The sequence below is a fragment of the Rhinopithecus bieti genome, unplaced genomic scaffold (genome assembly GCF_001698545.2).
Source record: "Rhinopithecus bieti isolate Rb0 unplaced genomic scaffold, ASM169854v2 scaffold_13029, whole genome shotgun sequence".
NCBI lineage: Eukaryota > Metazoa > Chordata > Mammalia > Primates > Cercopithecidae > Rhinopithecus > Rhinopithecus bieti.
This window is the reverse complement of record NW_016807982.1, coordinates 705,640-730,722: the sequence shown is the minus strand read 5'-3', so window position 1 is coordinate 730,722 and position 25,083 is coordinate 705,640. Positions and strand designations below refer to the sequence as shown.

At 49.9% G+C, this 25,083-nt stretch overlaps 2 protein-coding genes across 2 annotated transcripts in view; one reads left to right on the top strand and one right to left on the bottom strand.

Moving 5' to 3' along the window:
* Positions 1-11,066, top strand: part of TRIM62 (tripartite motif containing 62) — a 35,974-nt gene extending 24,908 nt beyond the window's left edge. The window contains exon 6 of the mRNA XM_017884448.1: positions 8,718-11,066. Coding sequence (XP_017739937.1) covers positions 8,718-9,268 — 551 coding nt within the window. The 3' untranslated portion in view covers positions 9,269-11,066. The remainder of the gene's footprint in view (positions 1-8,717) is intronic.
* Positions 11,067-20,855: 9,789 nt separating this feature from the next.
* Positions 20,856-25,083, bottom strand: part of AZIN2 (antizyme inhibitor 2) — a 56,214-nt gene continuing 51,986 nt past the window's right edge. The window contains exon 10 of the mRNA XM_017884452.1: positions 20,856-21,967. Coding sequence (XP_017739941.1) covers positions 21,905-21,967 — 63 coding nt within the window. The 3' untranslated portion in view covers positions 20,856-21,904. The remainder of the gene's footprint in view (positions 21,968-25,083) is intronic.

Sequence of the window (25,083 nt, the reverse complement as noted above, 5' to 3'; positions counted from 1 at the left end):
AAAAAAAAAAAAAAAAAAAAAAACCATGAGGTAGGTTCCATTAGCAAACCCATTCTCCAGATGAAATGACTGAGGCCTGGACACTTCATAGGCTCCTTCTATACAGCGGGGTATATAACAGTTCACACCAGGAACTGTTCTAGGTGCTGGAGATACCACAGTGAGCAAAACAGGTAAAACCCTGCCCTCACACATCTTACATCCTAGGGTGTGAGAGAGACAGTAGACAAAAGTAAATCAGAAAAATACAGAGCATATTAGATACTGACAAAGAATAAGGAAGGGGGCTGGGAAAGGTGAGACAGGATGGAGATTTTAGACAGGTGGTCCAGGAACCAGCCTGCACTGAGAAGGAGGCATTAGAGTCAAGGGCTGAAGGAGAGTGAGCCACGTAGGTATCTGGAGGAAGAGTGTTCCTGGCATGGGAACAGCAAGTGCAAAGGCCCTGAGGCAGGAGCACATCTCACTCTCACCAGTCTCACTCTGTTTCCAAGGCAGGAAGAGCAAGGAGGCTAACGTGGCTGGAGGGAGAAGAGTGAGAAGGAGGGTGGAGGTGAAGAAATTGAGAAGGTAGCAGTGGCCAGACCACGAGGGTCTGTAGGCCATTGTGAGAACTTTGGATTTTATGCTGAGTGAGATGAGAGCCAGTGGAGGGCTTGGAACAGTGAAGTGACGTGAGATGGTTTAAGTTTTTTAAGGAACCCTCTGGCTAGTGGGTTGAGAATAGACTGAAGTGGGTGAAGGATGGTGGCTGGGAAATGGGTTAGGAGACCACTGGGTAATCCAGGCAAGAGGTGATGTGGGTGTGAAGCAGGGTGATTGTAGTGGAGGGGGTGTGAAGGGGTAGGATTTAGGACATATTTTGTAGGGACAACCAACAGGATTTGCTAGTGGATTAGCAAATCCAGGCGTGAAAGAAAGAAGACAAGGGAGATAGCAATTATTTCAGCCAAAGTGACTAAAAGGATGAAGTTGTAAGCCTGTAAGGTTGGTGATGCCAATTAGATATCTCAGTGCTGATGTTGAAAATGCAGTAGGGATGACAAGCCAGCAATACAAGAGGAAGGTCAGCACCGGCATCATTAGCATATGGACAGCATTTAATGAGCCTGGACAAGATCACCTAGGAAGTGGGGGTAGATAGAAAAGACAGAGTGCTGCCCTAACATCAGGAGCCCCAGGACACTCCTAGAAGTCAGGGACAGGAGGGGGACCCAGACAAAGAGACCTAGAAGGAGTAGTCGGAGGGATAGGAGGGCAACCCAGGTATATCCTTGAAGCCTGGAGGAAGCGTTTCCAGGAGAGAGTGGCTAATGGTGACAAAGGCTGCTGAGCTAAGCGTGGGAGAACTCAGAACAGACTATTCTCTAGGTTTAGTAGCAAGGAAGTCATTGGTGGCCTTGATGAGAGCTGGTTGGGTGGAGCAATAGGGGCCAAAGCCTGGTTGGAGCTGGTCCAAGAGAGGTGGAGGCAATGCTTTAAAGGAGTTTTACTCAAGCGAAGGAGAGAGAATGCGGTAGTGCTGTTTTTTATGATAGAAGAAATACAGCATATCGGTGAGATTATTGGAAAGATCCAGTAGAGGGGACAGAATTAAGGATGTAGGAGAGGGAGTTGCAGGAGTAACAGCCTTGACTGCGATCTGCTGCGTGGCTGAGAGACAGCTTCTGCTGGGAGTCCAGACAGTTCATCGCCAAGAGCCCAGAGAAAGTAGAATAAGTGGGCACCAAAGCCCCACTGTAGCTGGGACTACAGGCACCCACCACCACGCCCAGCTAATTTTTGTATTTTTTGTAGAGACGGGTTTTCACCATGTTGACCAGGGTGGTCTTGAACTCCTGACCTCGTGATCCACCCACCTTGGCCTCCCAAAGTGTTGGGATTACAGGCATGAGCCACCGCGCCTGGCCTCAAAAAAAAAAAATTTTTTTTTTAAATTTATTTAAAAAAAAAAAGATCTAAAGATGGTTCCTATAGCTGAGCAAGATAATGGAAGAGAGAATGAGAAGCTGGCAGGCCCCAGATCCTATACAGCCTTGAATGCCAGGCTGAGGTACCTGGACTGCCTCTCCGAGCTGTGACAGACGTGGAGCAGGTGGCAGCTGAGGCTAGAAGGCTCCCCAGGCTCCCTGCTCCAGGGCTCTCCTGGGTCAGTGACTGGGGAGGGAATCGGAGCCTTGGATGTGCTTTTGCCTCCTAGAACTTAGTCTCAGCCTCCCAAAGTGCTGGTATTACAGGCGTGAGCCACCACACCCTGCCCATCTTCAGATCTTAAATGAGCCATATTCTCCCTCATCTACACGTTTGCACATGCCGTTCCCTTTGGCTGGAGCCCTCTACACAATCCTTAGTCTTTGATGGCCAACTCTTACTCTCCTTGGCATCTTAGTTTATAAACACTTCCTCTGAGAAGCCTTCCCAGATTTCTCAAGGCAACCTGGGCTTACCTAGTCTCACTGTCTTGTCTTACCTAGTCTCATTGTCTGTGTAGCTGTCTCACTCTCTAGACTGTGAACTCTGAGGGTCAGGGGCCAGGTCTGATTCACTCCCAGCAGCCAGCAGAGCAAATGTTTGTCGCTGAATGCCTAAAGAATGAATGGGTCCTACTCCCAGTTCTGTTTCTAGAATAGTGCCTCGCATAAAGTAGGTGCTTAGTAAATATTTGTTGACTGAAGAAACTTGCTGCACAGCCTGGGACAAATCACTGCCTCCTCTGAGCTTTAGCTTCTTCCTCTGTGAAACAGGGATACTAGTGTTCCCTTCTCAACTCCCTCACAAGTGAGCAAAGGGATGTGGAACTTGCCGTCACCCCAGTGCAGGGTTTCTCAGCCTCAGCCCCATTGATACCGGAGGCTGGACCATTCCTTGTTGCAGGGCCCCGCCTTGTGCACTGCAGGATGTTTAGTGGCATCCCTGGCCTCTATCCACTAGATGCCAGTAGCCACCCCACTCAGTTGTAACAACCAAAAATGTCTCCGGACTTTGCCAAATGTCCCTGGGAAGCAAAATTGGCCCAGCTGAGAACCACTGCCCCAGAGAAAGCTGCCTGCCAGAGAGGGGCTGAGGGAGGAACAGCCTGTGCTCCAACATCCTGCCCAGAGCAGAGGCCCCTGGGGAGTTCAGAGAGCAGCAGCCTGGTTGGCTGGGCCCCTTCCTTTGTCTGTGGGGCCTGTGAAGTCACTCTGGCTCCTCTGCCAGCACCAAAGCCCTTTATGTCCAGATGGGAGGGGTGCCCCCAGGGACCTAGCCCATGGATTCTAGCAGCTTCCTGCCTGCCCCTGCCCTCTGGCTCAGGCTTCCTATTGGGTCACCTGAGAACCCCATCCAGCACGTGTCACTCCCCTGCTCTGGCACTTCCACCTTCCCCCACCTCCCACCCCTCTGTCCCACCCTCAGCCTAACATTAGGAAGTGCTCCTCTAACTGTGACCTTCCTACCTACCTGGTCTAAATCTCCCAACTCCCAGGCACAAACTGCCTCCCCAGCCAGGCCAGGCAGCCCATTGTCCCAAGGACACCAGGAGCAGCCTGCCTTGCTCCTGCCTCCTCCCCTTCCTGGGCTGCTTGCTCCCCTTCCCTTGCTAATCTGAATCCAGTCATTTTGAGTCGCAGCGCATATTCTGCCTAGCTGTGTGACCCAGGGCAATTCTCTCCCCTCTCTGAGCCCCAGTTTCCTCATCTGTAAAACAACGATAGTTGCATTTCTCTCCCAGGGTAGCTGTGCAGATTAAAGTATTTGTTTGTAATAATGATCCTGTAACACTTAGTAAGTACTTGATTCCTGTCTGTTTATTGTTATTATTATCATGAATCGACAGATGGTTCCCCAGTCTTTTTTTTTTTCTCTTTTTTTTTTTTTCCTTTTTGAGACGGAGTTTCGCTCTTGTGGCCCAGGCTGGAATGCAGTGGCGCGATCTCGGCTCACCACAACCTCTGCCTCCTGGGTTCAAGCAATTCTCCTGCCTCAGCCTCCCAAGTAGCTGGGATTACAGGCATGTTCCACCATGCCCGACTAATTTTTTGTATTTTTAGTAGAGACAGGGTTTCTACATGTTGGTCAGCCTGATCTCGAACTCCCGACCTCAGGTGATCCACCTGCCTCGGCCTCCCAAAGTGCTACGATTACAGGCGTGAGCCACCGCACCCAGCTTCCCATCTTGCTGAACAGGCTTTCTGGGGCCACATGCTGGGAAAAGCATGATGTGAAAAGACCTCAGCTCAAGTTCCAACTCTGCTTCCTCCCCAAGTGGCAGCTTGAGCAAGCCACTTACCTCAGAGTTGTCTCCTTGGAGCCTCAGTCTCCTCTTCTGAAAAATGAGGGCCCCTGGGACTGTGCCCCTGGGACTGTCGTGGTGCTCCAATGAGCTAGTGAGTGTGAGAATGTTTTTGCACATGCCTTCCCTGTACATCTGAGGGACTAAGGAACCAGGTTTTTTAAAGGCCTGGCCAGAGGAAAACGCTGACAGCCAGCCTTTCATGTTCTGTCAGGCCTCTGCATGCTCGGAGCCTCTGTTCTTGAGAACAAAGAAACACAATCCACTCACTGCCAAGCAGCTGTGCTGGGCTGTGCCCCGGGAGGGCTTTCTCTGCTGCTTGGGCAGAATGTGATTGCTCAGTGGTGGCCGGGAAACATCTCCTGGGATCTCCACAGTTCATGATCCTTCCTGAATGCCTTTGACCTCAAGGTCTCAGAGAGGCTTAAATAAATGGAGAACACACCTGGAGACCAGATGGGCTGCCTCAGTGTCTGGCTTTTTGTTTTTATAAATCTTGGTGTCCCGGGACTTAGAAATGAGCTCTGACCTGTAGAATAGTGAGCCCCCGGGGACTACACTTGTTTCGCTGGGCCTGTCACCTCCTGGGGATGAGGGACAGATGGAGGGACTGACTTCTCAGAGGGGGAAGAGGTGTTGCCATGCCCCTTCCAGGTCCCTCTCTGGTCTGAAGGTTGTTATTCCTGTTAGCCCTAGCCTCAGGGAGGGAGCCCCAGGAGCCAAGACCCTGTGTTACTGATGCATGCAAGGCCTTGGAGGTGGCTCCAGCCAGGGTGCCAGGCCCTGCCCAGCCTCACCCCTTGGGGTATAGAAGCCTCCTAAGAGTCAGGCCACACCCCCTGCCTAAGAGAGTGGTAGGCCCTGCCCCTAGGCCAGCCCAGTGAGTGGCAGGCCCTGTACCCATCCTGTCCCCTGGGCTTCAAGCAGCGCAGGTCCACTCGCCAGGGCTGGCATTTGGTGGGTCAGGATTTCCTCCAATCTGCAGGCTCATCTTTGTCTGCTGGTCTCAGACCCACTGAGAGCCCCCTTGTCTCCCTCCTAGGATACCCTCCCACTCATCAGTGGCACCACAAGTGGCCTACCTTGCCCTACATAAGCTACAAGTCTGAGGCTGAGCCCTCATCCCTGCTCAAGAGTACGCCCACCCCTCACCAGTCCTTCTGCCCTGAGCCTTGGTTGCTGCCTGTAGCTGGTCTCAAATCATCCAGGCGCCTTAGATATTATGCCTAGATTCCCCCAGCACTCTGAACTGCTGCTGTTCATGCCTGGGCACGGTGCATCGCTCTTCTGCCCCTCCGCTGCCACACCTGAGTGGAATCCACATCCCACTGTCATAGGGGTGGCCCACCTATGTCTGATTACATTCCTCTTCTCGCCCTAGCTCTTCCCCCTACCACACACTCCTCCTACAGCTCCCTCCCACTCCCACCCCCACTGTGGGAATTCCCCACATTCCACCGGGCAGGGGCCCCCTGGTTTTGACAAGCTGCCTGTAGCCAGTCAGACCCCAGGATGAAACATCAGTGTCCGTCTTCTCTTGGCTCCCCGTCTTCTATGTCCCTGGACAGAGGATTGTGTTTCCATTGACCCCTCTATTCACAGGGCTAATTACTTCCATACAGCCCTCTAAGTCCAAACGACAGAAACAGAGGGTAAAACGCAAAACTAAACTTACTCCTGGCAAAGATCATGGAAGGAACTTGATACAGGTCAGCGGTCCAGTGGGTATATGAACAGAGGCACAGTTCAGGGACTGGATGTGGCTCCCTGTTGGAGACAGTCCCCATCATTGAGGCATCTTATTTCTGTGCGTGAATGCAGCCAACAGAGGCAACTGAAGTAGGGGGAATGCTCCCGCCAAGCATAACCACATCCCCACTTTGCCAGATAAGGAAAGAGCCAGAGAGCTGGATGTCCAAGACCCCCAAGGAACGGAGGCAACATTCCCTCTTCCCACTTTTCCTCACCTCTGTCTTGCTCTTGCCTGGAAACGGTCACTCAGGCTAAGGAAAGCCAATCCCAGGTTCCTCCTTCTCCTCTGGCTAGTTATCAGTTCCCTCAGGGAGCAGAGAGTAAACAGAGGTCTTAACAAGAGTTCATGAAATTTTTAGAGTCAGACCTGCTAAGCCAGTGTGGCCAGCCCAGAACCAGGTGATGCAGCCCATGCCACCTGCCCAACACAAACACGGCCAGTTTAATTTGGTGAGTCTTTCCGGAAACCTGCCACATGCCAGGCTCTGGGCTGGGCTCTGGACACACAAGGGACAGCCCAGTTAGATAGTACACAGTCCTTGCCCTCTTGGTGCAAATGGGGAAATAGGGCAAAATGTGATCACAGAAGATAATACCGCATGCCAGTAGCAGGGCACAAATAAAGCTAAAGAATTTCAGGCCAGGTACGGTGGCTCAGACCTATAATCCCAGCACTGTGAGAGGCTGAGGCAGCAGGATCACTTGAGGCCAGCAGTTCGAGACCAGCCTGGCCAATGTAGGGAAACCTCATCTCTATGAAAAGTTTAAAAATTAGCTCCGCATAGTGATGCATGCCTATAGTCTCAGCTACTCAAGAGGCTGAGGCAGGAGGATCACTTAAGCCTAGGAGTTGGAGGCTCCAATGAGCTATGATGACACTACTGCACTCCAGCATGGGTGACAGAGTGAGACCCTGTCTCTATTTTTTTAAAAAAGAAGAAGCCAGCATGGTGGCTCATGCCTGTAATCCCAGCACTTTGGGAGGCCGAAGTGGGCAGATCACCTGAGGTCAGGAGTTCAAGTCCAGTCTGGCCAATGTGGCGAAACCCTATCTCTGCTAAAAATACAAAAAATTAGCCGGGCGTGGTGGCGGGTGCCTATAATCCCAGCTACTCAGGAGACTGAGGCAGGAGAATCACTTGAACCTGGGAGGTGGAGGTTGCAGTGAGCCAAGATCACGCCACTGCATTCCAGCCTGGGGGATAGAGCAAAGCTCTGTCTCCTAAATAAATAAATAAATAAATAAATAAATAAATAAATAAGAAAAGGAAGAAGAAAAAGGAATTTCAGAGGACAGAATGAGCACATCTGCTGGGCGACCAGGAAGGCTTCCCACAGGGTGGGCCTTTTGAATTGAGCCTCTAGGGATGGTTACAACAAGCAGAGAGGAGGAGGTGGAGGGAACCATGTGAGCAGAGGCTTTGGACCTGAGTCCGGTAGGGGGCAGAAGTGAGAGGTTGGCTGGGAGAAAGGACTGGAGCTAGATTGCAGACGGCCTTGGTTAGTCCTGGCTCTGCCAATATTTGCAGGATGATCTAAGTTTATCATGTCTCCCCTCTGGGTCTCAGTTTCCTCATCTGTCAAATGGAAGAGGTGGCCTAGAATTCATGGTTTTCAATCTTTTCAGACCCACTGTCTACTTTTCCTAACAAATCATTTGTAGTATCTCAAAGATAATATAACCGTTTTACAATTTCAAGTGTAACCTTTTCACAGTTTCAAGTGTTGTGTGTGTATATATACATATATACATACTGTGACTATTAATATAAAGGAAAATAGAAGGAAATTATTAATAATAAAATATTTTGTATGTCAACATGTAGATGCTCACCCACAATCACACTAGAAAACATAGCAAAGTAGCCAGGTCCTCTCGTCATAGGTAAAACACCATCCTGCCTCAAATGCCTATACAGGTAGGTTGTCTCGGTCAGTGGTGTTGTCCTTAGGGATGTATTTTCCAAGAAAACAAACATTTCTTAGGGAAGTTCCAAACAAAACAGATGCAGCCTTCCCTTCATTTACACGGTGGTTGCATTCTGAAATATTCAGTGTATATTAAAACTGCAAAAAATCATTTCATGTTTATACATGAAATGGAATTAGATTATAGTTTCTGATCCTTATAAAAAAGATTTTTCATCCACATGAATGTCTGCTGGGACATGTGGAAATCACTGGGAGTCAGGGAAGGTGTGGGGCAGAACTTCCCTTTGCAGAACTGTCCTGATCGTTTCGTGGTCTTTAGCATCCCTGGATCCCAGCTGTCGTTAAGACAACCTGAACACACTCACAAATTTCCCCATTCCCCCTAGGGGGCAGTAGCAACTGGATCATCTGGAAGCTCCCTCTCAGCTCTAAAATTCCCCAATTCTAGGCCTCATTCTGGTTAACTCAACAAACATTTGCCAGTGCCCACTATGTGCTTCGCCCTGGGCATCCAGCAGTGAACAAGCAGCTGTAGCCCCTGCTCCCCTGCAGATAATATCTGGAAGGACCTTAACCACCACCCTTCCATTTTACAGAGGAGGAGGATGAAGCCCAGAGAGGGCAGACTTGTATTTGAGGTCACACAGCAGGTCAGAGGCCTCCTGCGTACCAACCAGAACTCTGCCCTCAGGAAGGCACTGCATGGTGGGTCCACAGCCTTCTCCCCACTCATCTCCTCTCCCTCCTCCACCCCCCACAGTGCCAGCTGCCCTAACCCTGGACCCAGGCACAGCCCACCAGCGCCTGATCCTGTCGGACGACTGCACCATTGTGGCTTACGGCAACCTGCACCCACAGCCGCTGCAGGACTCACCAAAGCGCTTCGATGTGGAGGTGTCGGTGCTGGGTTCTGAAGCCTTCAGTAGTGGCGTCCACTACTGGGAGGTGGTGGTGGCAGAGAAGACCCAGTGGGTGATCGGGCTGGCGCACGAAGCTGCAAGCCGCAAGGGCAGCATCCAGATCCAGCCCAGCCGTGGCTTCTACTGCATCGTGATGCACGATGGCAACCAGTACAGCGCCTGCACGGAGCCCTGGACGCGGCTCAACGTCCGGGACAAGCTTGACAAGGTGGGCGTCTTCCTGGACTATGATCAAGGCTTGCTCATCTTCTACAATGCTGATGACATGTCCTGGCTCTACACCTTCCGCGAGAAGTTCCCTGGCAAGCTCTGCTCTTACTTCAGCCCTGGCCAGAGCCACGCCAATGGCAAGAACGTTCAGCCGCTGCGGATCAACACCGTCCGCATCTAGTCCAGGCCGAAGGAGACCACAGCCTCCTAGCGCCACTGCCACCTGCAAGAGCCCTGCCCAGGAGATAGAAGACCTGGACTACGGCCCACTGTGGCCACTGGAGACCTCAGGCCAGTTGTTTACCCTCCAGTCTCCATGTCCCTGTCTATAAAATGGAGGTTGCATTCCCTACTTCCTAAACTCTCTTCCAGCATCGATGTTCTGTAGCTCTGACCTTGATGGGGATACATCTTTGATCCAAGGATGTGACATGGCTTCTCCTCAGGGCAACCCCTGCCCAACCCTCAGCCCCATCCTCTCAGGGGTAGGGGACTACCTTCCAGTGTCTCCCTCCTGCCCAGCCCTGGCCTCAGGAAGTGTCAGAGCATGGCCAGCAGTTGGCAGCCCGAAAGACACACAGCACCCTCTTATGTCCCATGGTCTAAGACTTGCCCCTGACCAAGCTAGTGACGGGCCATTTACCCTTGACCCCAGTCCACAGTGGACACAGGTAGTGTCCGAGGGTTGCCTGAGAACCAACCTCTCCTGCCACCCCCACACCAAGAACTATATGGTTCCTACCTTTCCCACCAATCTGCTGGTCAGTGATGATGCTGTGGCCTGTGGAAGGCACCTGGTAGTTGAGTCCACACATTACAGTCATGTACCACCACCTTCCTGCGCACAGGCCCAAGGTCAGGATGAGAGTATACCCAAAGCTGATGCAGAGCCCATTAGCCTAGAAGCAACTGCAGGACAAGCCTCCCTGGATGATCGAGGTCCCCACCAGCTCTGAACAAGAGTCCAGCCAACCCTCTTCAGCCAAGCCTCAGTGACCTGCTAGGGTGCAGGAGGCTTCCAGAAGCAGTTGTTGTACTTAGGACCCAAGCACTGGGAGGGGCTGTTGGCTGGTACCCCTCGTCAGACTTGGCAGCTATCTCAGTTAGGATCCTGCTGCAGAAAACAAGAGCCACTTGTAGCTGGTTTAATTAGACAAGGATTTATTACCTGGCCCCTGGTGGCTTGCAACATTGTTGGAAGAGCTGGAGAAGCAGATTCTGCTGAATTTCCAGGAACGACTCCCAGCGCCAGATTCATCATGTCTGTTGTGACCAGGAAAGCTGCCCCCATCCGCAGGAAGCCACTGCGCCAGAAAGCTGCTGACTGCAGAACTAGGCTCCCTCTGCCATGGTCCGTGCCAGCCAATGGATGTCCTGAGGCCTGCCCCTCTCCCACTTCACTCAGTTCCCAAATCTAAATTTTTACAAGAGATTCTGTTTGGGGGAACTTAAGTCAGATCCAGAACCTTGGCTGCAAGGGAGTCTGGGAAATGTCGTTTTCCTCTTTCCAACTTCAGTCACACAAAAAGGCTCACTAGAAGGAAGTTCGGGTGGGTTGAGCAAGCCCCGCCTGCGTTTTTTTGCCACAGCATCCAGTCGTGAAGAACTCAGGAGAGGGTGGAGTCCACATCCAGGGTTGTCCTGCCCCTTGGTTCTATCCCTGCCCAGAGGCGGGAACTGGAGCAGTGGGCTGCAAGACTCAGCCTAAATGTCTCCCCGGCCTTGACTTTTCTTTCTAGTTCTGGGGCCTAGATTCTGCACTTGGGGTCTCTGAACACACCATCCCAAGGTAGCCAGAAGAGCTAAACACAGGGGGTTCTTAGTGGCGGCCCCCCACCTGCCGGGGCCTCCCTTGGGCAAGAGGAATTGTCAGCCCTACCCCACCCCCTCAACTACCAGAATCTGGGCCAGCCCAGAAGTATTTAAAATGTTGCCCGTTTTATGAGTTACGATCAATTTGTATTAAAGTTACAGATGTCAGTAGCCAGTACCACTCATTCTGACAAACACACAGGCCCACCCAGCTGGTCCCAGGCAGTGCACACACATGAGCAGAGCTAATCCACAAAACAGCCCGGCTAGGTAAATGGTGGTATGCTCATTTTACAGAGGAAAAATGGGGTTCAGAGAGAAGCCATGACTTACCTGGAGTCCCATATCCCATGCTGGCAAGTGCCACACCACAAACCTGTCCAAAAACTTACCAGCCAGGGAAGGCTGTCAGTCCTTACTTGGAGGAGAGGTGGTGGTAGTCTTGGGAGCAGGCAGTGGGCAGCTCATGGGGCAGTGGCAAGAGCCTGGTCTCGGGAACCACACAGACCTCAGCTCAAGTCCAGGCTCCATCACTGTGTGACTTTTTTAGAAAAAGGACCACCCTCTCTGGGACTGTTTTCCCACATGGACGATGAGGATAACACCGATTTCACATGATTTATTGGTAAGCTATAAAGTGCAGTGCACTGAAGGAGGCCCTACCGTATCCCCCCAGCTGCCTCCCAGAGTCAGTGCCTGGAGCTGTGTGGGTTTCCTGAACCTCTGGACTGGCTCTGACCTAAGAAGTCTTTCTTCTTATGGTCTATGACGGGTAAGGGACCGCCTAGGCCAGGACAGTCCTGAGGTCTATCCCACCTCTGACTGATGGGGAAGCATCCTGGCTGGGAGTCAGGACAGGCTCTGCATGTGGACACATGGGCTGTGCACACTTAAGTGGAAAAGGCTGTCAACTAAAGAAGAAATATCAAGCTTTTAAAGAATTAAGGTTCACTTTACTTAGAAGTCTTACTGAGTACCATAGATAGGCCTAGAGCCCAGCAGCGGCCCTTTAGAGAGGTTCTATCAGTCAGCCTCAGGACAGTATTTTAGCCCACTGCTTATATACAGGTGGTGGAGGTTTCGTACATGCAAAATCACATCTCATTTGCTCAGAAGTAACATTACAGCAGAGTCACATCAACGTTTGCATGTAAGAGTGTGTCTGGGCTATAGATTACAGAGGCATAATCATGAAAACCATCAGACGCTATCTTCTGTACAGGAAAAGGCAAGGACTAGGTTCAATTATCTTTTAAGGAATATGGTGACTCAGGCAAGAGACATGGGGGGCCATGCCCACTACTCTATCTTGTCTCCAAAGCATCCCTCCAGGGAGCTGCACATGGTCACAGAGTCAGAGGCTTGTGAAATTATGCTGGCAAGCAGAAATGAGGGAAGCAGCTTCTTCCATTTGCTACTGTGTCTCCCCGGCCACTGGGTGCTCTCTGCAGTGTGCAGGGAGCACAGCACCCCTGGGAGCCCTGGACTGGTGTTGGCTTTCTGTTATTTACACCCTAAGACATCCTCGGCCTCCTCACCTGCAGAATGAGGGAAGTTAGATTGCAGACCACAGGTGGATCTTCATCTACAGCATGGAGCTGGGGCGAGGGGAGAGGGAACCACCCCAGTCATTGACTTGCCTGGGTTTCTAGGAAGAGGGATGAGAACAAGGATGGGGGAGGGGCTGTTGGCACGGGTGGGTGGAGGGGTCTCTGATTGGCTGATGGAGAGCAGCCCAGTTGACAGGGAAGTGACTGGGGTGATTCTGAGACTAGAGTATCCCAAGCCCTCCCCCATCCTCTCAGATCCCTGTGACTGCCCTCAAACCATGCCCTCTCATTTTGGCTCAGTGGATCTGTCTTTGCTCAGCCTTCTCCCTCTGGGGTCGGAGCACCCCCTCCATGGTGCATTCCACCTTCCCCCGACTCAGCCTCAGCAGCAGCTCCAAGAAATACGGGCCACTTCCTAGGCTTTACTCACAGTTTCCAAGTGTCTGGAAGTAACTATAGAGGCCTAATTTACATCAACTGGGGACTCTTGGAAATGGGGGTGTCTCCAAGAGATATATTTGATACACATCCAGAGAATTCCTGAATGAAAGAATCTGGGGTTGTCAGGCTGATATCATGAACCCCACATTTAACACATTAAGAGAGGGGACAAAGGCCAGGCTTGAGAAGGAAGGAGGGATCAACAAAGGCCTTACCCAGGACAGATAAAAACGGTAGAATAGCAGTAACCCCATTCAGAGCCCCCATTTGTAGTCAGCAAGCAAAGTACTGGTACTTTTTACACCTTATCTAACCATCGAGACATGCCCCTGAGGCTCGTATCATTATCTCAGTGTTTGAGCAGGGAAACATCACTTCCCAGAGGACCCACAGCCAGTACTCAGTAGAGCTGGAAATCAGACCAGGTCCATCCAAAGCTAAAGCCAGAAGTCCCTTTCCTGGACCTCTCTGGAAATGTTTCTCAACTCTGAAGATGGCTTCAGTGACGGGCAGCAGCCACCAGGACTGTGATCCCCCTGGGATTTAAAGTGGGAGGTTAAACCAGGCTCCACGCCACCGTGGAATTGTGCAATTGTAAGTCAAGTCTCAAAATTGTGAGCCAAGCTTCATGTGTCTCCCAGGGTCAGGAGTGGAGTTAGAAAGGCCCCATGTGACCCTGAGCAAGTCTCTCTCCTTCCCTGGACCTCAGTTTCCCCATCTCTGTTGGGGAAGGGTTAGGTACCTATTCTAGCTGATTAATTGCCACGGCCTGAGCTCTGATGGTCCAGGATTCTGTAAGTCTAATGTGAGGTCTCACAGCTTGCACTGCTCAGCATCTAACAAGGCCATTAGCTCTGGCTCCTTCTCTCTGGGGTGGCAGCAGGAACAGAAAACAACAGAGATAAGTTCTCTTGGCAGCACAGAACTCGGCTCAGGGGCTCTGGGGATGGGGCTTCCCTCCTGCCAGGGAGGCCATCTTGAGAGGCTGACTGCTCACACCTGGGCAGCACTCTCTGTCTCCTCCCCTCCTGCCTGGGTCCCAGCTCTGTTCACCACCCCCAAGCACACACCACAAGGTCAACTGCAAAGGTCCCATATCACAGGCTTAAATACAGAGGGCTAGGAGGAAGGTGGGAGGTGGGAGAGGAAGGTAGAGTACTAACCAAGGTGCTGAATTATCACTGCCCATCAGGACACGGTTATTTCCCCTTACTTTGGGACACCGAATATTCTACACAATCTTCCTGTAATCCTGAACCACAAAAGGGAGGCACAGCCTCCAAAAAAAAGTAGGAGAGGGGAGGAGGGGAAAGTACTTTTATTTTGAAATGTGTTCATTTTCCTTTGTTTTTATTTTATATCTTGATGAAAAGAATCTATTTTTAACGCTAAATTCAAAATAGCACAGTTTTCTCTTTTTTTAAGTTCCAGGATACATGTGCAGGACGTGCAGGTTTGTTACGTAGGTAAATGTGTGCTATAGTAGTTTGCTGCACCTATCAACCTAACAGAACAAACAGTTTTCTATCTGCTTCCAAAATTTCGACAGTTCTATCATATTTCTATTACAAAATGCTCCTCGCTCCTTGAAATTAGATGAAGTGGGGGAAGGGCTGACACTGTGGACCAGAGACCCAGGGACTTCCTACCCTGATGTCATGACAAGGACTAGGGAAGGGCTTTCAGGAAGCTGGCATCAGAGGCACAAAACCTCAGGTCCTGGTGAGCTTCCCAAAACTGTGGGATTAGATGTGATCAAATCTGAATGCTGGAAGGGTCTGAGTGATCCTCCAGTCCAACCTGAAGCCCAGAGAAGGTTAGTTTCTAGCTCCACATCACACAGCCTACGGCAGAGCTGAGATCAGAACTCAGGTGTCCTGGTTGCCAGTCAGCACACGGGAGGGAGATTAACCAGCTGAGAGGGCCCAAGCCCAGGCAAAGAAAAGGAACATAGGCCAGGCTGGAAGGGGCAGGGCCAGGGCTTAGGAGGGAGGTGCTCAGAGATGAAGGGTCCCACATCTAAGAAGGTCTGCGGGGGTACAAGAGTGCCTATCAGAATTGGGGACTGCAGCTCCTCCAAGAGGAGAAGGAGGGAGCAAAAGGGTGATCAAATCAGGAAGTCCTCCCTGGGGTGAGCATGCCAGTCAGTATCACAGGCCCCAGCATGGCTGAGGAGAGACCCCTTATCTCAACCCTGCCATGTACAGAGAAGAAAACTGGGACATAGATGCAAAGCCTGCAGGGCACAGTCAGGGCCAGATCCAGGTCTCCTGACCCAGCCATCAGCTCTTTTCATGCAAACTTCAGTCTCCCTCTTGTGGATTCTGGTGCCTCCTCCTACCCCCTGGGAACCTGGAGCCTGAGCAGAAGGAGAAGGAGAGAGGATGGTTCCAACAACCCCAGGCACCAGGAGCTGGGTGCCTTCCTCTGTCATCCTCTCCAAGGAGAAGAAACAGCTGGCCTGGACCTCCAGGGCAGAGCCACTTCATACCTGCCCACACCCGGTCCTCCCTTGCTGACAACACAGTTCAGAGCTAGCACCAGCCACAGCAAGGACAAAGCCCAGCCCAGGCAGCTGCTGGAGCTGCAGGGAGTCCCAGGTAAGTGAGAGCATTGGGACTGATGGTCCAAGGGGGTTCCCTGATTTCATGGCACTAGAGAAAGCCCTGGGATATATCAAGTGGTATGAATGTTCTTACGTCTTTTTCCCCAGAAAAGGGGCTCTTGTCCCCTCACTCCCTGCAGGCTGAGCCCCTGTGCCTGCTTCCTCTGTTCACCGCATACCCCAGGCCAAAGGCCCTCCCTGACCAAGCTGCCAGATCTGCCAACCAGAAGCGAGGTCCTGGGGCCCAGCAGCTCTGTTCTTGCCATTGGGAGAAGGGAGAAGCAGATATGGGACCCAAGAAGTCACCAATAAAAGCAGACAGGCTGGAGGTGTATGCCTCTCACCAGGGTGGGGCTGTGGGTTGAGACCTGGGTAAACCCCAGCTCCGTCTCTGACTCACTGATGACCCTGGACAGCTCCTTCATCGCCACCTTAAGCATCCCTGTTCCTCATCGGCTCAACAAGAGGGACAAAACAAAGGTTCTAGCCTGAGGCAGCTTCCTGGAGTTTGTCCAGTGGTACCCCTCTCACCCCCCTTTCCTCTTAGGGACCCCCCTCTGCCACACTCTGGAAAGTCCTTCCCCACTTCTTTCATTCCTCCATCAAAATTTACCCTCCTGTGTTCCTCAGGGTAACTGGTTTACTGTTTAAGATGTCTCCCTGTCTACAACCTATGCACATTTATAATAGGAACCCTCCCAGCAGAAAAGTCGCTGATGGTGGGATCTCAGATACCCTGACAAGCAGCAGGGGAAAGATTATGGGGAGGACACAAAGAGATAGGGGACTTCCTATGACACCATATGGCAGCACTACGGCAGCTGCTGGTGACTCCTGTCTTTCCAGCTGATCTGTCCCACTCCTGCCCCAGTCCTCAGCACTCAGCCCTCCCCACCAGCAGCCCAATACAGTCTAATGGCCATGCACCACAGCCTTTCTGTTTGCAGGGGCTTCCTCTGCAGGAGGAAAACAACCTGTGCATACAATGTTAGATAAGCATATTTTTGGCTTTAATGAATCTGCTTTTGGAATCCTCTTTCCCCCTACCTAATGCCCTCCTTTTCCTTACTGTTGAAATCTTACTCATCCTTCATGTCCCACTCAAGGCGGGCTGTGTCAGTCCTCCAGGTCCAGGAGATTCACTGATCCTGGGCTTTCCAAGAAGGACTCTGGGTCTCCCACCGCCACCAGGCATGAACATCTCGCAGTGGGGATCCTGTCCTATGGTTCTGCATGCTGGGTGCAGAGAGAATGCCAGAAAATGTTTTCTGGCTGAAACTGGCTAATGTCAAGCTGTAATTGTGAAACGACCCCATCTCCAAGATGGGAGGGAACTTACAGACCAGAGATAACCCCTCCCTGATGATGCTGAGCCCCCAGAGCGACCCTCACTGACCACCCCCCACACCTAGATTTTGTGCAGGGAGAGCCAGAGAAAAGAGGCAGAGACTAGGAAAGTTATATGTTTGCTTTTTAAACAAATTATAATATAACTTGTGCTCATTTTAAAAATTTAAAATAAACAGAGTAGAAAGTAGAAATTCTCCTCATTCTCCTTCCCCAGTCCCAGAAGTCAGCAGTTATTAACAGTCAGTGAGAGTCCTGCAGGCATCTTTGCTTACATATAAACAAATGTCATTTTCTTTTACAAAAAATATCATCATCCTTCACATACTGTTCATCTTTCTATGTGTTCTGTGGTGTAAGTAGAAACCCACCCCTTTCTCCTGCCACCTCCCTGGACCCCAGGCTCCTCAGGCTCCTACAAATGAAATTGTTGGTCAAAAGATTTTCTCATTTAAAATGTGTTGCTTTCCTGGGTCGCTTTATTTTCTTGTAACATGCTCATTATAGAAAATTTGGAAAATACAGTCAAGACACAAAGTAAAAAAATCATCCATCAGCCACTGTCCAGACATAACTGCTGCTAGCATTTTGATGATAAGGTTTACTTTTTTTTTATATTGAGACAGGATCTCACACTGTCACCCAGACTGGAGTGCAGTGGCACAACCACAGTGCCTTAGCCTCCCAAGTAGCTAGGACTATTATTGGGCATGCTAATTTTAAAATAAATTTTGCACAGACAGGGTCTCGCTATGTTGCCTGGGCTCATCTTGAACTCCTGGTCTCAAGCGACCTCCCCACTTGGATTCTCAAAGTGTTGGGATTAGAGGCATGAACCACTGCACTTAGCCCAGCCTTTTTTCTATGTGAGCATATTCTACATAAATCAAAACACTTTACCTATTGTTCCATAACCTGTCTTTTTCCACTTAATAAAAGATTGTTATTCCATGTTAGTCTACAACATCAGTTTAGTATGCTGTGTGAACTCAGGGCCCCTTAGAAGCCCACTTTTCCTGACCCCCATTCTGAGTAGGGAACCTGCCGTAGCAGATGACCAGAACGCTCTTGCTCCACAGTGTAACCTCTGCCTGCTGGCTCCCTTTCAGGAATAAAATGCCCTGAGAAGTCCTTGAGCACCTGCCTCCTCCACCTCCCCTGAGCTGAAATCCCAGCAACCCACTGATGGTTATGCAGTCCCCCTGCAACTTCTCCAGCACCGCCCATCGGTGCAGTAAGTAGAAGCCCGCCCCTTTCCCCCGCCACCTCCCCGGACCCTGGGCTCCTCAGCTCTGCGGCCAACCCAAGACCCCGAGTGGGGAGGATGGAGGTGGGGGCCTGGGTGATCCTGACTGTGAGGCAAGGGAAGGCCTGGACTCAAGCTGGGCAAGGGACAGTACCACTTGCCCTTGTTCCGTGGCCAGCTTTCCCTCAGAATGATGGGACTGAGGAAGGGACAGGGGCAGGTAGATACCAGAGGTGGGCCAAGGAGGGTGCTGAGCCACTTGAAAGTTTTCTGGTTCCCAAAGCAAATACCCAGCTTCCCAGCCCAAGCCCATACTCTGCCCAAGGAATTTACTAGCCAAATAGTGTGGTTAAGTGTGGTGTTGGGCAAGATCCCCACTCTGGGGAGCTCAGTCTTCTTACCAATTATAAAAGCGGAAATATAGCCAGGTGGTTTTTAAGGCACCTTCCCAGCTCTGAAACTCTAAAACCCAGTTGGAATCCATGTTTTCAAATGCTCTGTTTTCTCTCAAAGTCCCTGTACACCTTATGATTAGATGAATCCAATTATAGACCAGGTCTGGTTTGAAATATCATTAACATAATAATTATTATGGGCTGTCGTCTCATTTAATCCTCACAACAAGCCTAAGAGGAGATACCATTTTTATCCCCTTTTTACTGATGAGAACACAAGGTTCAGAGAGTTAAGATGACTTTCCGCTTATGTGGCAGAGCTCAGATTTGAACCCAGGGCTGTGTGACTCCCAAACCCGTGCTCCTAGTTCCCATACTACCCTGTGATGGGTGTAGGGATCATTCTTCCCTTGCTACAGTTGAGGAAACTGAGGCCAGAGAGAGGAGATGTTTTTCTCAGGGTCACACAGCAAGTTCACGGCACAGCTGTGTGAAGCCTGGCTCTGTGCCTCCCGGCCAACCGTCACTCCCCCACTCCCACCAAACCAAGCACTGGCTGATTTCTTTCTTTCTTTTTTTTTTTGAGACTGAGTCTTGCTCTGTCGCCCAGGCTGGAGTGCAATGACATGATCTCAGCTCACTGCAACCTCTGCCTCCTGGGTTCAAGCAATTATCCTGCCTCAGCCTCCTAAGCAGCTGGTACTACAAGCGTGCACCACCAGGCCCAGCTAATTTTTGTATTTGTAGTAAAGACAGGGTTTCACCATATTGGCCAGGCTGGTCTTGAACTCCAGACCTTGTGATCCACCTGCCTCGGCCTCCCAAAGTGCTGGGATTACAGGTGTGAGCCACCGTGCCCGGCCTGGCTGATTTTCATAGACAGATGTTGGGGAACCAGAAACAGCCCCTGGGGCCAGGCGTAGTGGCTCTGGCCCGTAATCCCAGCACTTTGGGAGGCCGAAGCAGGCGGATCACTTGAGGCCAGGAGTTCAAGACCAGCCTGCCCAACATAGTGAAACCCTGTCTCTACTAAAAATACAAAAAATTAGCTGGGTGTGGTGGCGTGCACCTCTAGTCTCAGCTACTCAGTAGGCTGAGGCATGAGAATTGCTTGAGCCTGGGAGGCAGAGATTGCAGTGAGCCAAGATTGTGCCACTGCACTCCAGCCTGGGTGACAGAGCGAGGCACTGTCTCAAAAAAGAAAGGAAAGGAGGGAGGGAGGGAGGGATTGGCCCCTGGGCTAGAGTCAAATGCCCAGAACTGAACAGGGATGGGGGCAGCCAGGAAGAGAAGGCCGTGTTTGTTCAGCCTAGCTCAGGTCCACCTTCCCCAGCTCAGTCCAGACAAGTATTGGTTTTGGGCAAGTCCCAAAGAAAGAAACACATTACCTCCAGGGTGGGGAGGAAGGGCTGGGCCTGGGGAGCCTCACTGTGCTCTTCACTCCCTCAGTCCCTTACCCAACAATTCCTACAGCTTGCTAGGCACTAAGATAGGCAACAACAGCCGCATCCCAGGTCTATCTCAAAGAACTGATGGTGACCAGGCAAACATAGCACATAGGCTGAGGACTCAGGAGAATAAGAAGGGCTCTCAGGAACTCAGAGGTTCCACCTGGAGGAGGTTCTGCTGAAGCTGAGACGTGCACACTGAGTAAGCGCTGGGCAAAGTGGTCCAGGAAGGAGGAACAGCATGGCTCGTGGTAAGTGTTCACAGCATGCTTGTGGGGAAGCACATGGATAGCATGAAGGCCTGGCAACATGCAGACCTGGTTTAAATCCTGCCTCTGCCCCTTATAAACATTTTAGCCTCAGATAAGCCAGCCTCTGCATCACAGTTTCACCAGCTGGTAAGCGGTAGCAGTAGAGGTAGCTTGCCAGGTTGAGTAAGATAAGGCATGTAAAGCATCTGGTGGTATTAGGATCACATCTCTCCCTTTGGGTCCACAAGCAGGTCCCCAGCACTTTCTAAGTGCCAAACACTAGGGGAAGAACAATTGGCCACTTGCTCAAGGTCACTCAATCTTTGCCTCCCAGCCTGCGTTTGCTCTGCACCATGCCTCCTCCATGTCGTGGGAGCCCAATGTTGTGTGGGCCAAGGCTGCTGAGGGCTAGGAGCACAGCCTGCCCCGGGGGAGAAGTCTACTGCCCCTGCCCTGACACCCCATCTCTTTGTCCAGTTGTGAGTGGCTTACAAGCTGCGGTGCCCTGATGCCCCATCCCTTTGGCCAGGTATGGGTGGCTTGCAAGCTGCAGTGATCACCTCCCGGCCCTGCTCTCCTCATCCACTCTGCTGGTCATCAGCTCTATCATATGGAAAATATGCCGCCAGTGGTCCCAGGTCACCTGCCCCAGCCCACCATCCCCATGAGGGGCCCAGGTAAGCCATTCAAGGTCCACAATGACATGGAAGATCCATTGCTCTTTTACTCGTGGTTTTCTTTTGCAAAACACCCAGGAAAGGCCCTATCAGGTCTGTATTGCCCAAAGGTGTCTCATTTAAGTGTGACATTAAAAGGAGAAACTCTCCTTCCTCTCTTGAGGCAACAGGGACAATATGCTTAGCTGGATAAAGCCTTGCAGAGGCCACGAGCACTGTCTTTGGACATCTGTTGGACATCTGTTGGATGTTACTCAGCAAGCCCTTGGGTCAAGGAAGGTCCATTCTGCTGCCCTGTAACTGTGACTGTAGGTGACTGTGGGCCAAGGCTGCCCTCGACCCAACACTGTCTCTCTAATGACCCACTAGGCCTGATGGGGCCTCCACAGGGAACCTTACCAAGGAGCACAAAGCCTCCTCCAAGGAGTGTACTCCTGGTTTCACCCCAGCTGAGGTGTGGCTTATCACATTATCCAGGGCTTGCAGCCCTTAGGATTTTCCACTTCTCCTGTCATAAAACATTCACCCATGCTTTTCTAAAGTACTGGAGTTACAGGAGGTGCCTCTCATGCCGCTAATTTTAAAAGCCCAGAATTCTCACCACTACCCAAGATCTCAGGACATCTAGTCTGACTATGTGTCAACCACAAGGTCCGTGGTTTCTTCCACTCATCCAATGACACTCAAGTGTGTGCCACGTGCCAGGTGGTACATTTACAACAAATGAGACCCAGAACTAGTAAGCTAGTGGTTAGAAAAGAACAATGACAACAGAATATGAGAAGTGCATGCATAGGATACAGGGGTCTGTGGGAGCATAGAGAAGGAGCAACTAACCAGTCAGGAGAGGAAGGTTAGCGGAAACCTCCAAGAAGTGACATCTGAACTGAGACCAGAAGGATGACTAGGCACTTTCTGGAAGGAAGCAGTGAAAGGATAGTCCAGGCAGAGGGAACAGGAAGTACAGTTTAGGGGTTGAAAAACTATGGCCCACCTCTTGGTTTTGGGAATGAAGTTTCACTGAAACACAGCCATGTCCAATCACTTATGTATTGTCTCTGGCAGCTTTTGCTCTGCAGGGCAAAATGAAGTGGTTGCAAAAGAAACCCTGTGAATTACAAAACAAAAGACATATTGACCATCTGGCCCTTGAAAGAAAAGGTTTGCTGACCCCTAGAGATTTGAGAGCTCATGCTGCCTTTTAGGGAACATAGTGGCTGGAGGGTAAGGGTGGGAAAAAAGCAGTAGGCAGCTCACAGTGCATTCTTCCTGTAGCCATAGCAGCTGGATCTGGAGTAGATACACCTGATTTAAACTGAGCTGGTCAGAGTCTGTCTTCTCAGAAATTGGAATGTGGGATGTCAAATTCAAAAATGGAGTCCGGTCACATTAACGCCTGTGAAGCTCTGCTGCGGAGGCCCCTCAAGCCCGCTCCTTACCCAGACTGCTCAATCAACCATGCCTTTGATTCAGAAGACCCTTGCAATCAATTCCCCTAACTTTTAATTTTCATTTCCCCACAAAGTTTCTGTTACTTTCAACGAAAAAAAATGAAAACCAAAAAAAAACCTTTCATTAACTAAAATTAAAGTCACTGAGAGATAAAGCTGGTAGAGAACACAGGTTTAGTCAGTGAGGTCCAACATAAAGATAATGTGATTATCTTTAAATTAATATATTAATTTTAATTTGAATTTTCTAATAGCCATAATTATTAGCTATTAATTTTGCTAATAGCTGAAATAAGTAAAATATATTAATTTAAATATTTCACTTAATTTAAAAGAACATGAATTAATTTAAATATATTTTAATTATTTTATTTATTTTAAACATACAAAATGTATATCCAGTGATAATACGAAAATCAATATTCAATATTTAAAATTATTGAAATCGTTTACAATCTTTTCTTTTGAACTACATATTTGAAAGCTAGGGTGTATTTTACACTTACAGCACATTCAATTTGGACCAGCCACATTTCAAGTGTCTCATAGCCACAGGAGGCCGGTGCCTAACATAACAGACAGCACAGATTTAGACCCTCAGAGCCCTGCAGGAGTGGCTAAAAAGTCCTAGCCTCAATCTTACCGTTTCTCTGCAACCAAGTTAGGAACACTATGAAGGCAGGGACTTGTGTGTTTACTTGTGTGTCCCCAGTGCCTAGCACAGAGAAAGCACTTAGTAAACATTTGTGGAGAGAATGGCTAGATGAAGAGGAGAATGGCATACCATACACTTTGACAAGTAAATCAAACTAAGGAAAGAGTATTCCCTCCAGCTCTTCCTTGATTCCATTTTTCTGCATTATTTCTTCCCCAGACCGCAGTGGCTGTTTTCTTTGACCAACCTTGAGTCTGCTTTGTTGATCTATCTTGTTGTTGCCAGAAATCTCAAGGAGCCACTTTTAAAACTCATCCCCAGTGACCTGCATGCTGGCAACTCTAGCAAATACCATCCCTCACATTACCAAATACTGGCATTGCTCTCTCCTCTGCCTTCTTCCTCCTTCCCACATCCAACTCCCTTGCCAAATGTCTCCTATTCTTTTTCCAGACATATCTCAAATTCATCTTCTGCTCTTCACCTGCACAGCCACTGCACAATTCAGGTTCTCATTATTAGAGAGATGGGCTACAACCACTATCCCCTCCTAATTTCCCTACTTCTCTGTTTGCTTCTAATCCCTCTGTATTAGTTATCTATTGCTAGATAACAAATTACCTTAAAATTAGGTAAAACTTAAAACCACAAATATTAGTTATCTCCCTTTCTGTGGGTCAGGAATCTGGGTATGGCTTAACTGGGTCCTCTGGCTAAGGGCCTCTCACATGGCTGCAATCAGGTGTTGGCTTGGGCTGCAGTCGTTCTAAGGCTTGCTTGGGGGAGGATCTACTTTCAAGCTCACTCGCAGCTGTTAGAAGGCCTCAAGTCCTTGCTGGCCATTGATTAGTCATCCGTTCTTTGACACATAGACGTATTCACAGGGAAGTTCACAGGATAGCTGCTGTCTTCCCTAAGAGCAAGTGAGCAAGAGAACAAGAGAAGGTGCCCAAAACAGAAGCCACAGGGAGTTTTTTGTAATCAAATCTCAGAAATGACAACCCATCACTTCTAACATATTCTATTCATTAGAATGGAATTAATAAATTCCATCCATACTCAAGCGGAGGAAATTACACCAGGGTGTGAATACTGGGATGTGAAATCATTAAGGACAATTCAGAGACTGCCTATCACATCCTCTTCCTTGCCTCCTAGTATACCATCTAAAGTGCAAAGCTGCAGCCCGGTACAGCAGTTCATACCTGTAATCTCAGCACTTTGGAAGGCCAAGGTGGGTGGATCACCTGAGGTCAGGAGTTTGAGACCAGCCTGACCAACATGGTGAAACCCCGTCTCTACTAAAAATACAAAATTAGCTGGGTGTGGTGGCTCACGCCTATAATCCCAAGTACTCAAGAGGCTGAGGCAGGAGAATCGCTTGAACCCGGGAGGCAGAGGCTGCAGTGAGCCGAGATTGCCCCACTGCACTCCAGCCTGAGCAACAAGAGCGTAACTCCATCTCAAAATAAATAAATAACTAATGTGCAAAGCTGACTTCCTCTCTTCCCTACTCAGAAATTCTGATGCCTCGCTGATACTTCCAGAACATTAATTACCCTTTATTGTGCAAAAGATCGCCAGAATGGGTAAATAGTAGAAAGGAGAGCTTTATGGGTGTATTCGTTTGCAAACCAGGAGGTGTGGACCAAATGTGTTCTCTCTTTGAGGGGGGAAGGAGCAGGTTGGGTTTTATGCCTCACAGGGTCCATATTACATATTCAGCAGATTTTGGGGGAGAGCTATACATATTTATGAGGGGGGCTGAGTGCATGCACAATGGGTAAACATATATGGAACAATCATCCCATGCTCACTTTGGGGCAGAATTTTAGCATTAAAATGAGGTAGAATTTGGCTTTTTATATCAAAAGATGAACCAAGAGCAGAGTTTGTGTACAACCTCTATCAGCTGGTGAAACTGGCTTAAGGTCTGCAGTTCCTTATCAGAAAAGAATGCTTGTGGCTGGGTGCGGTGGCTCACGCCTATAATCCCAGCACTTTGGGAGGCCGAGGCGGGTGGATCACGAGGTCAGGAGATCGACACCATCCTGGCTAACACAGTGAAACCCCATCTCTACTAAAATACAAAAAAAAAAAAAAAAAAAAAAAAAAAAA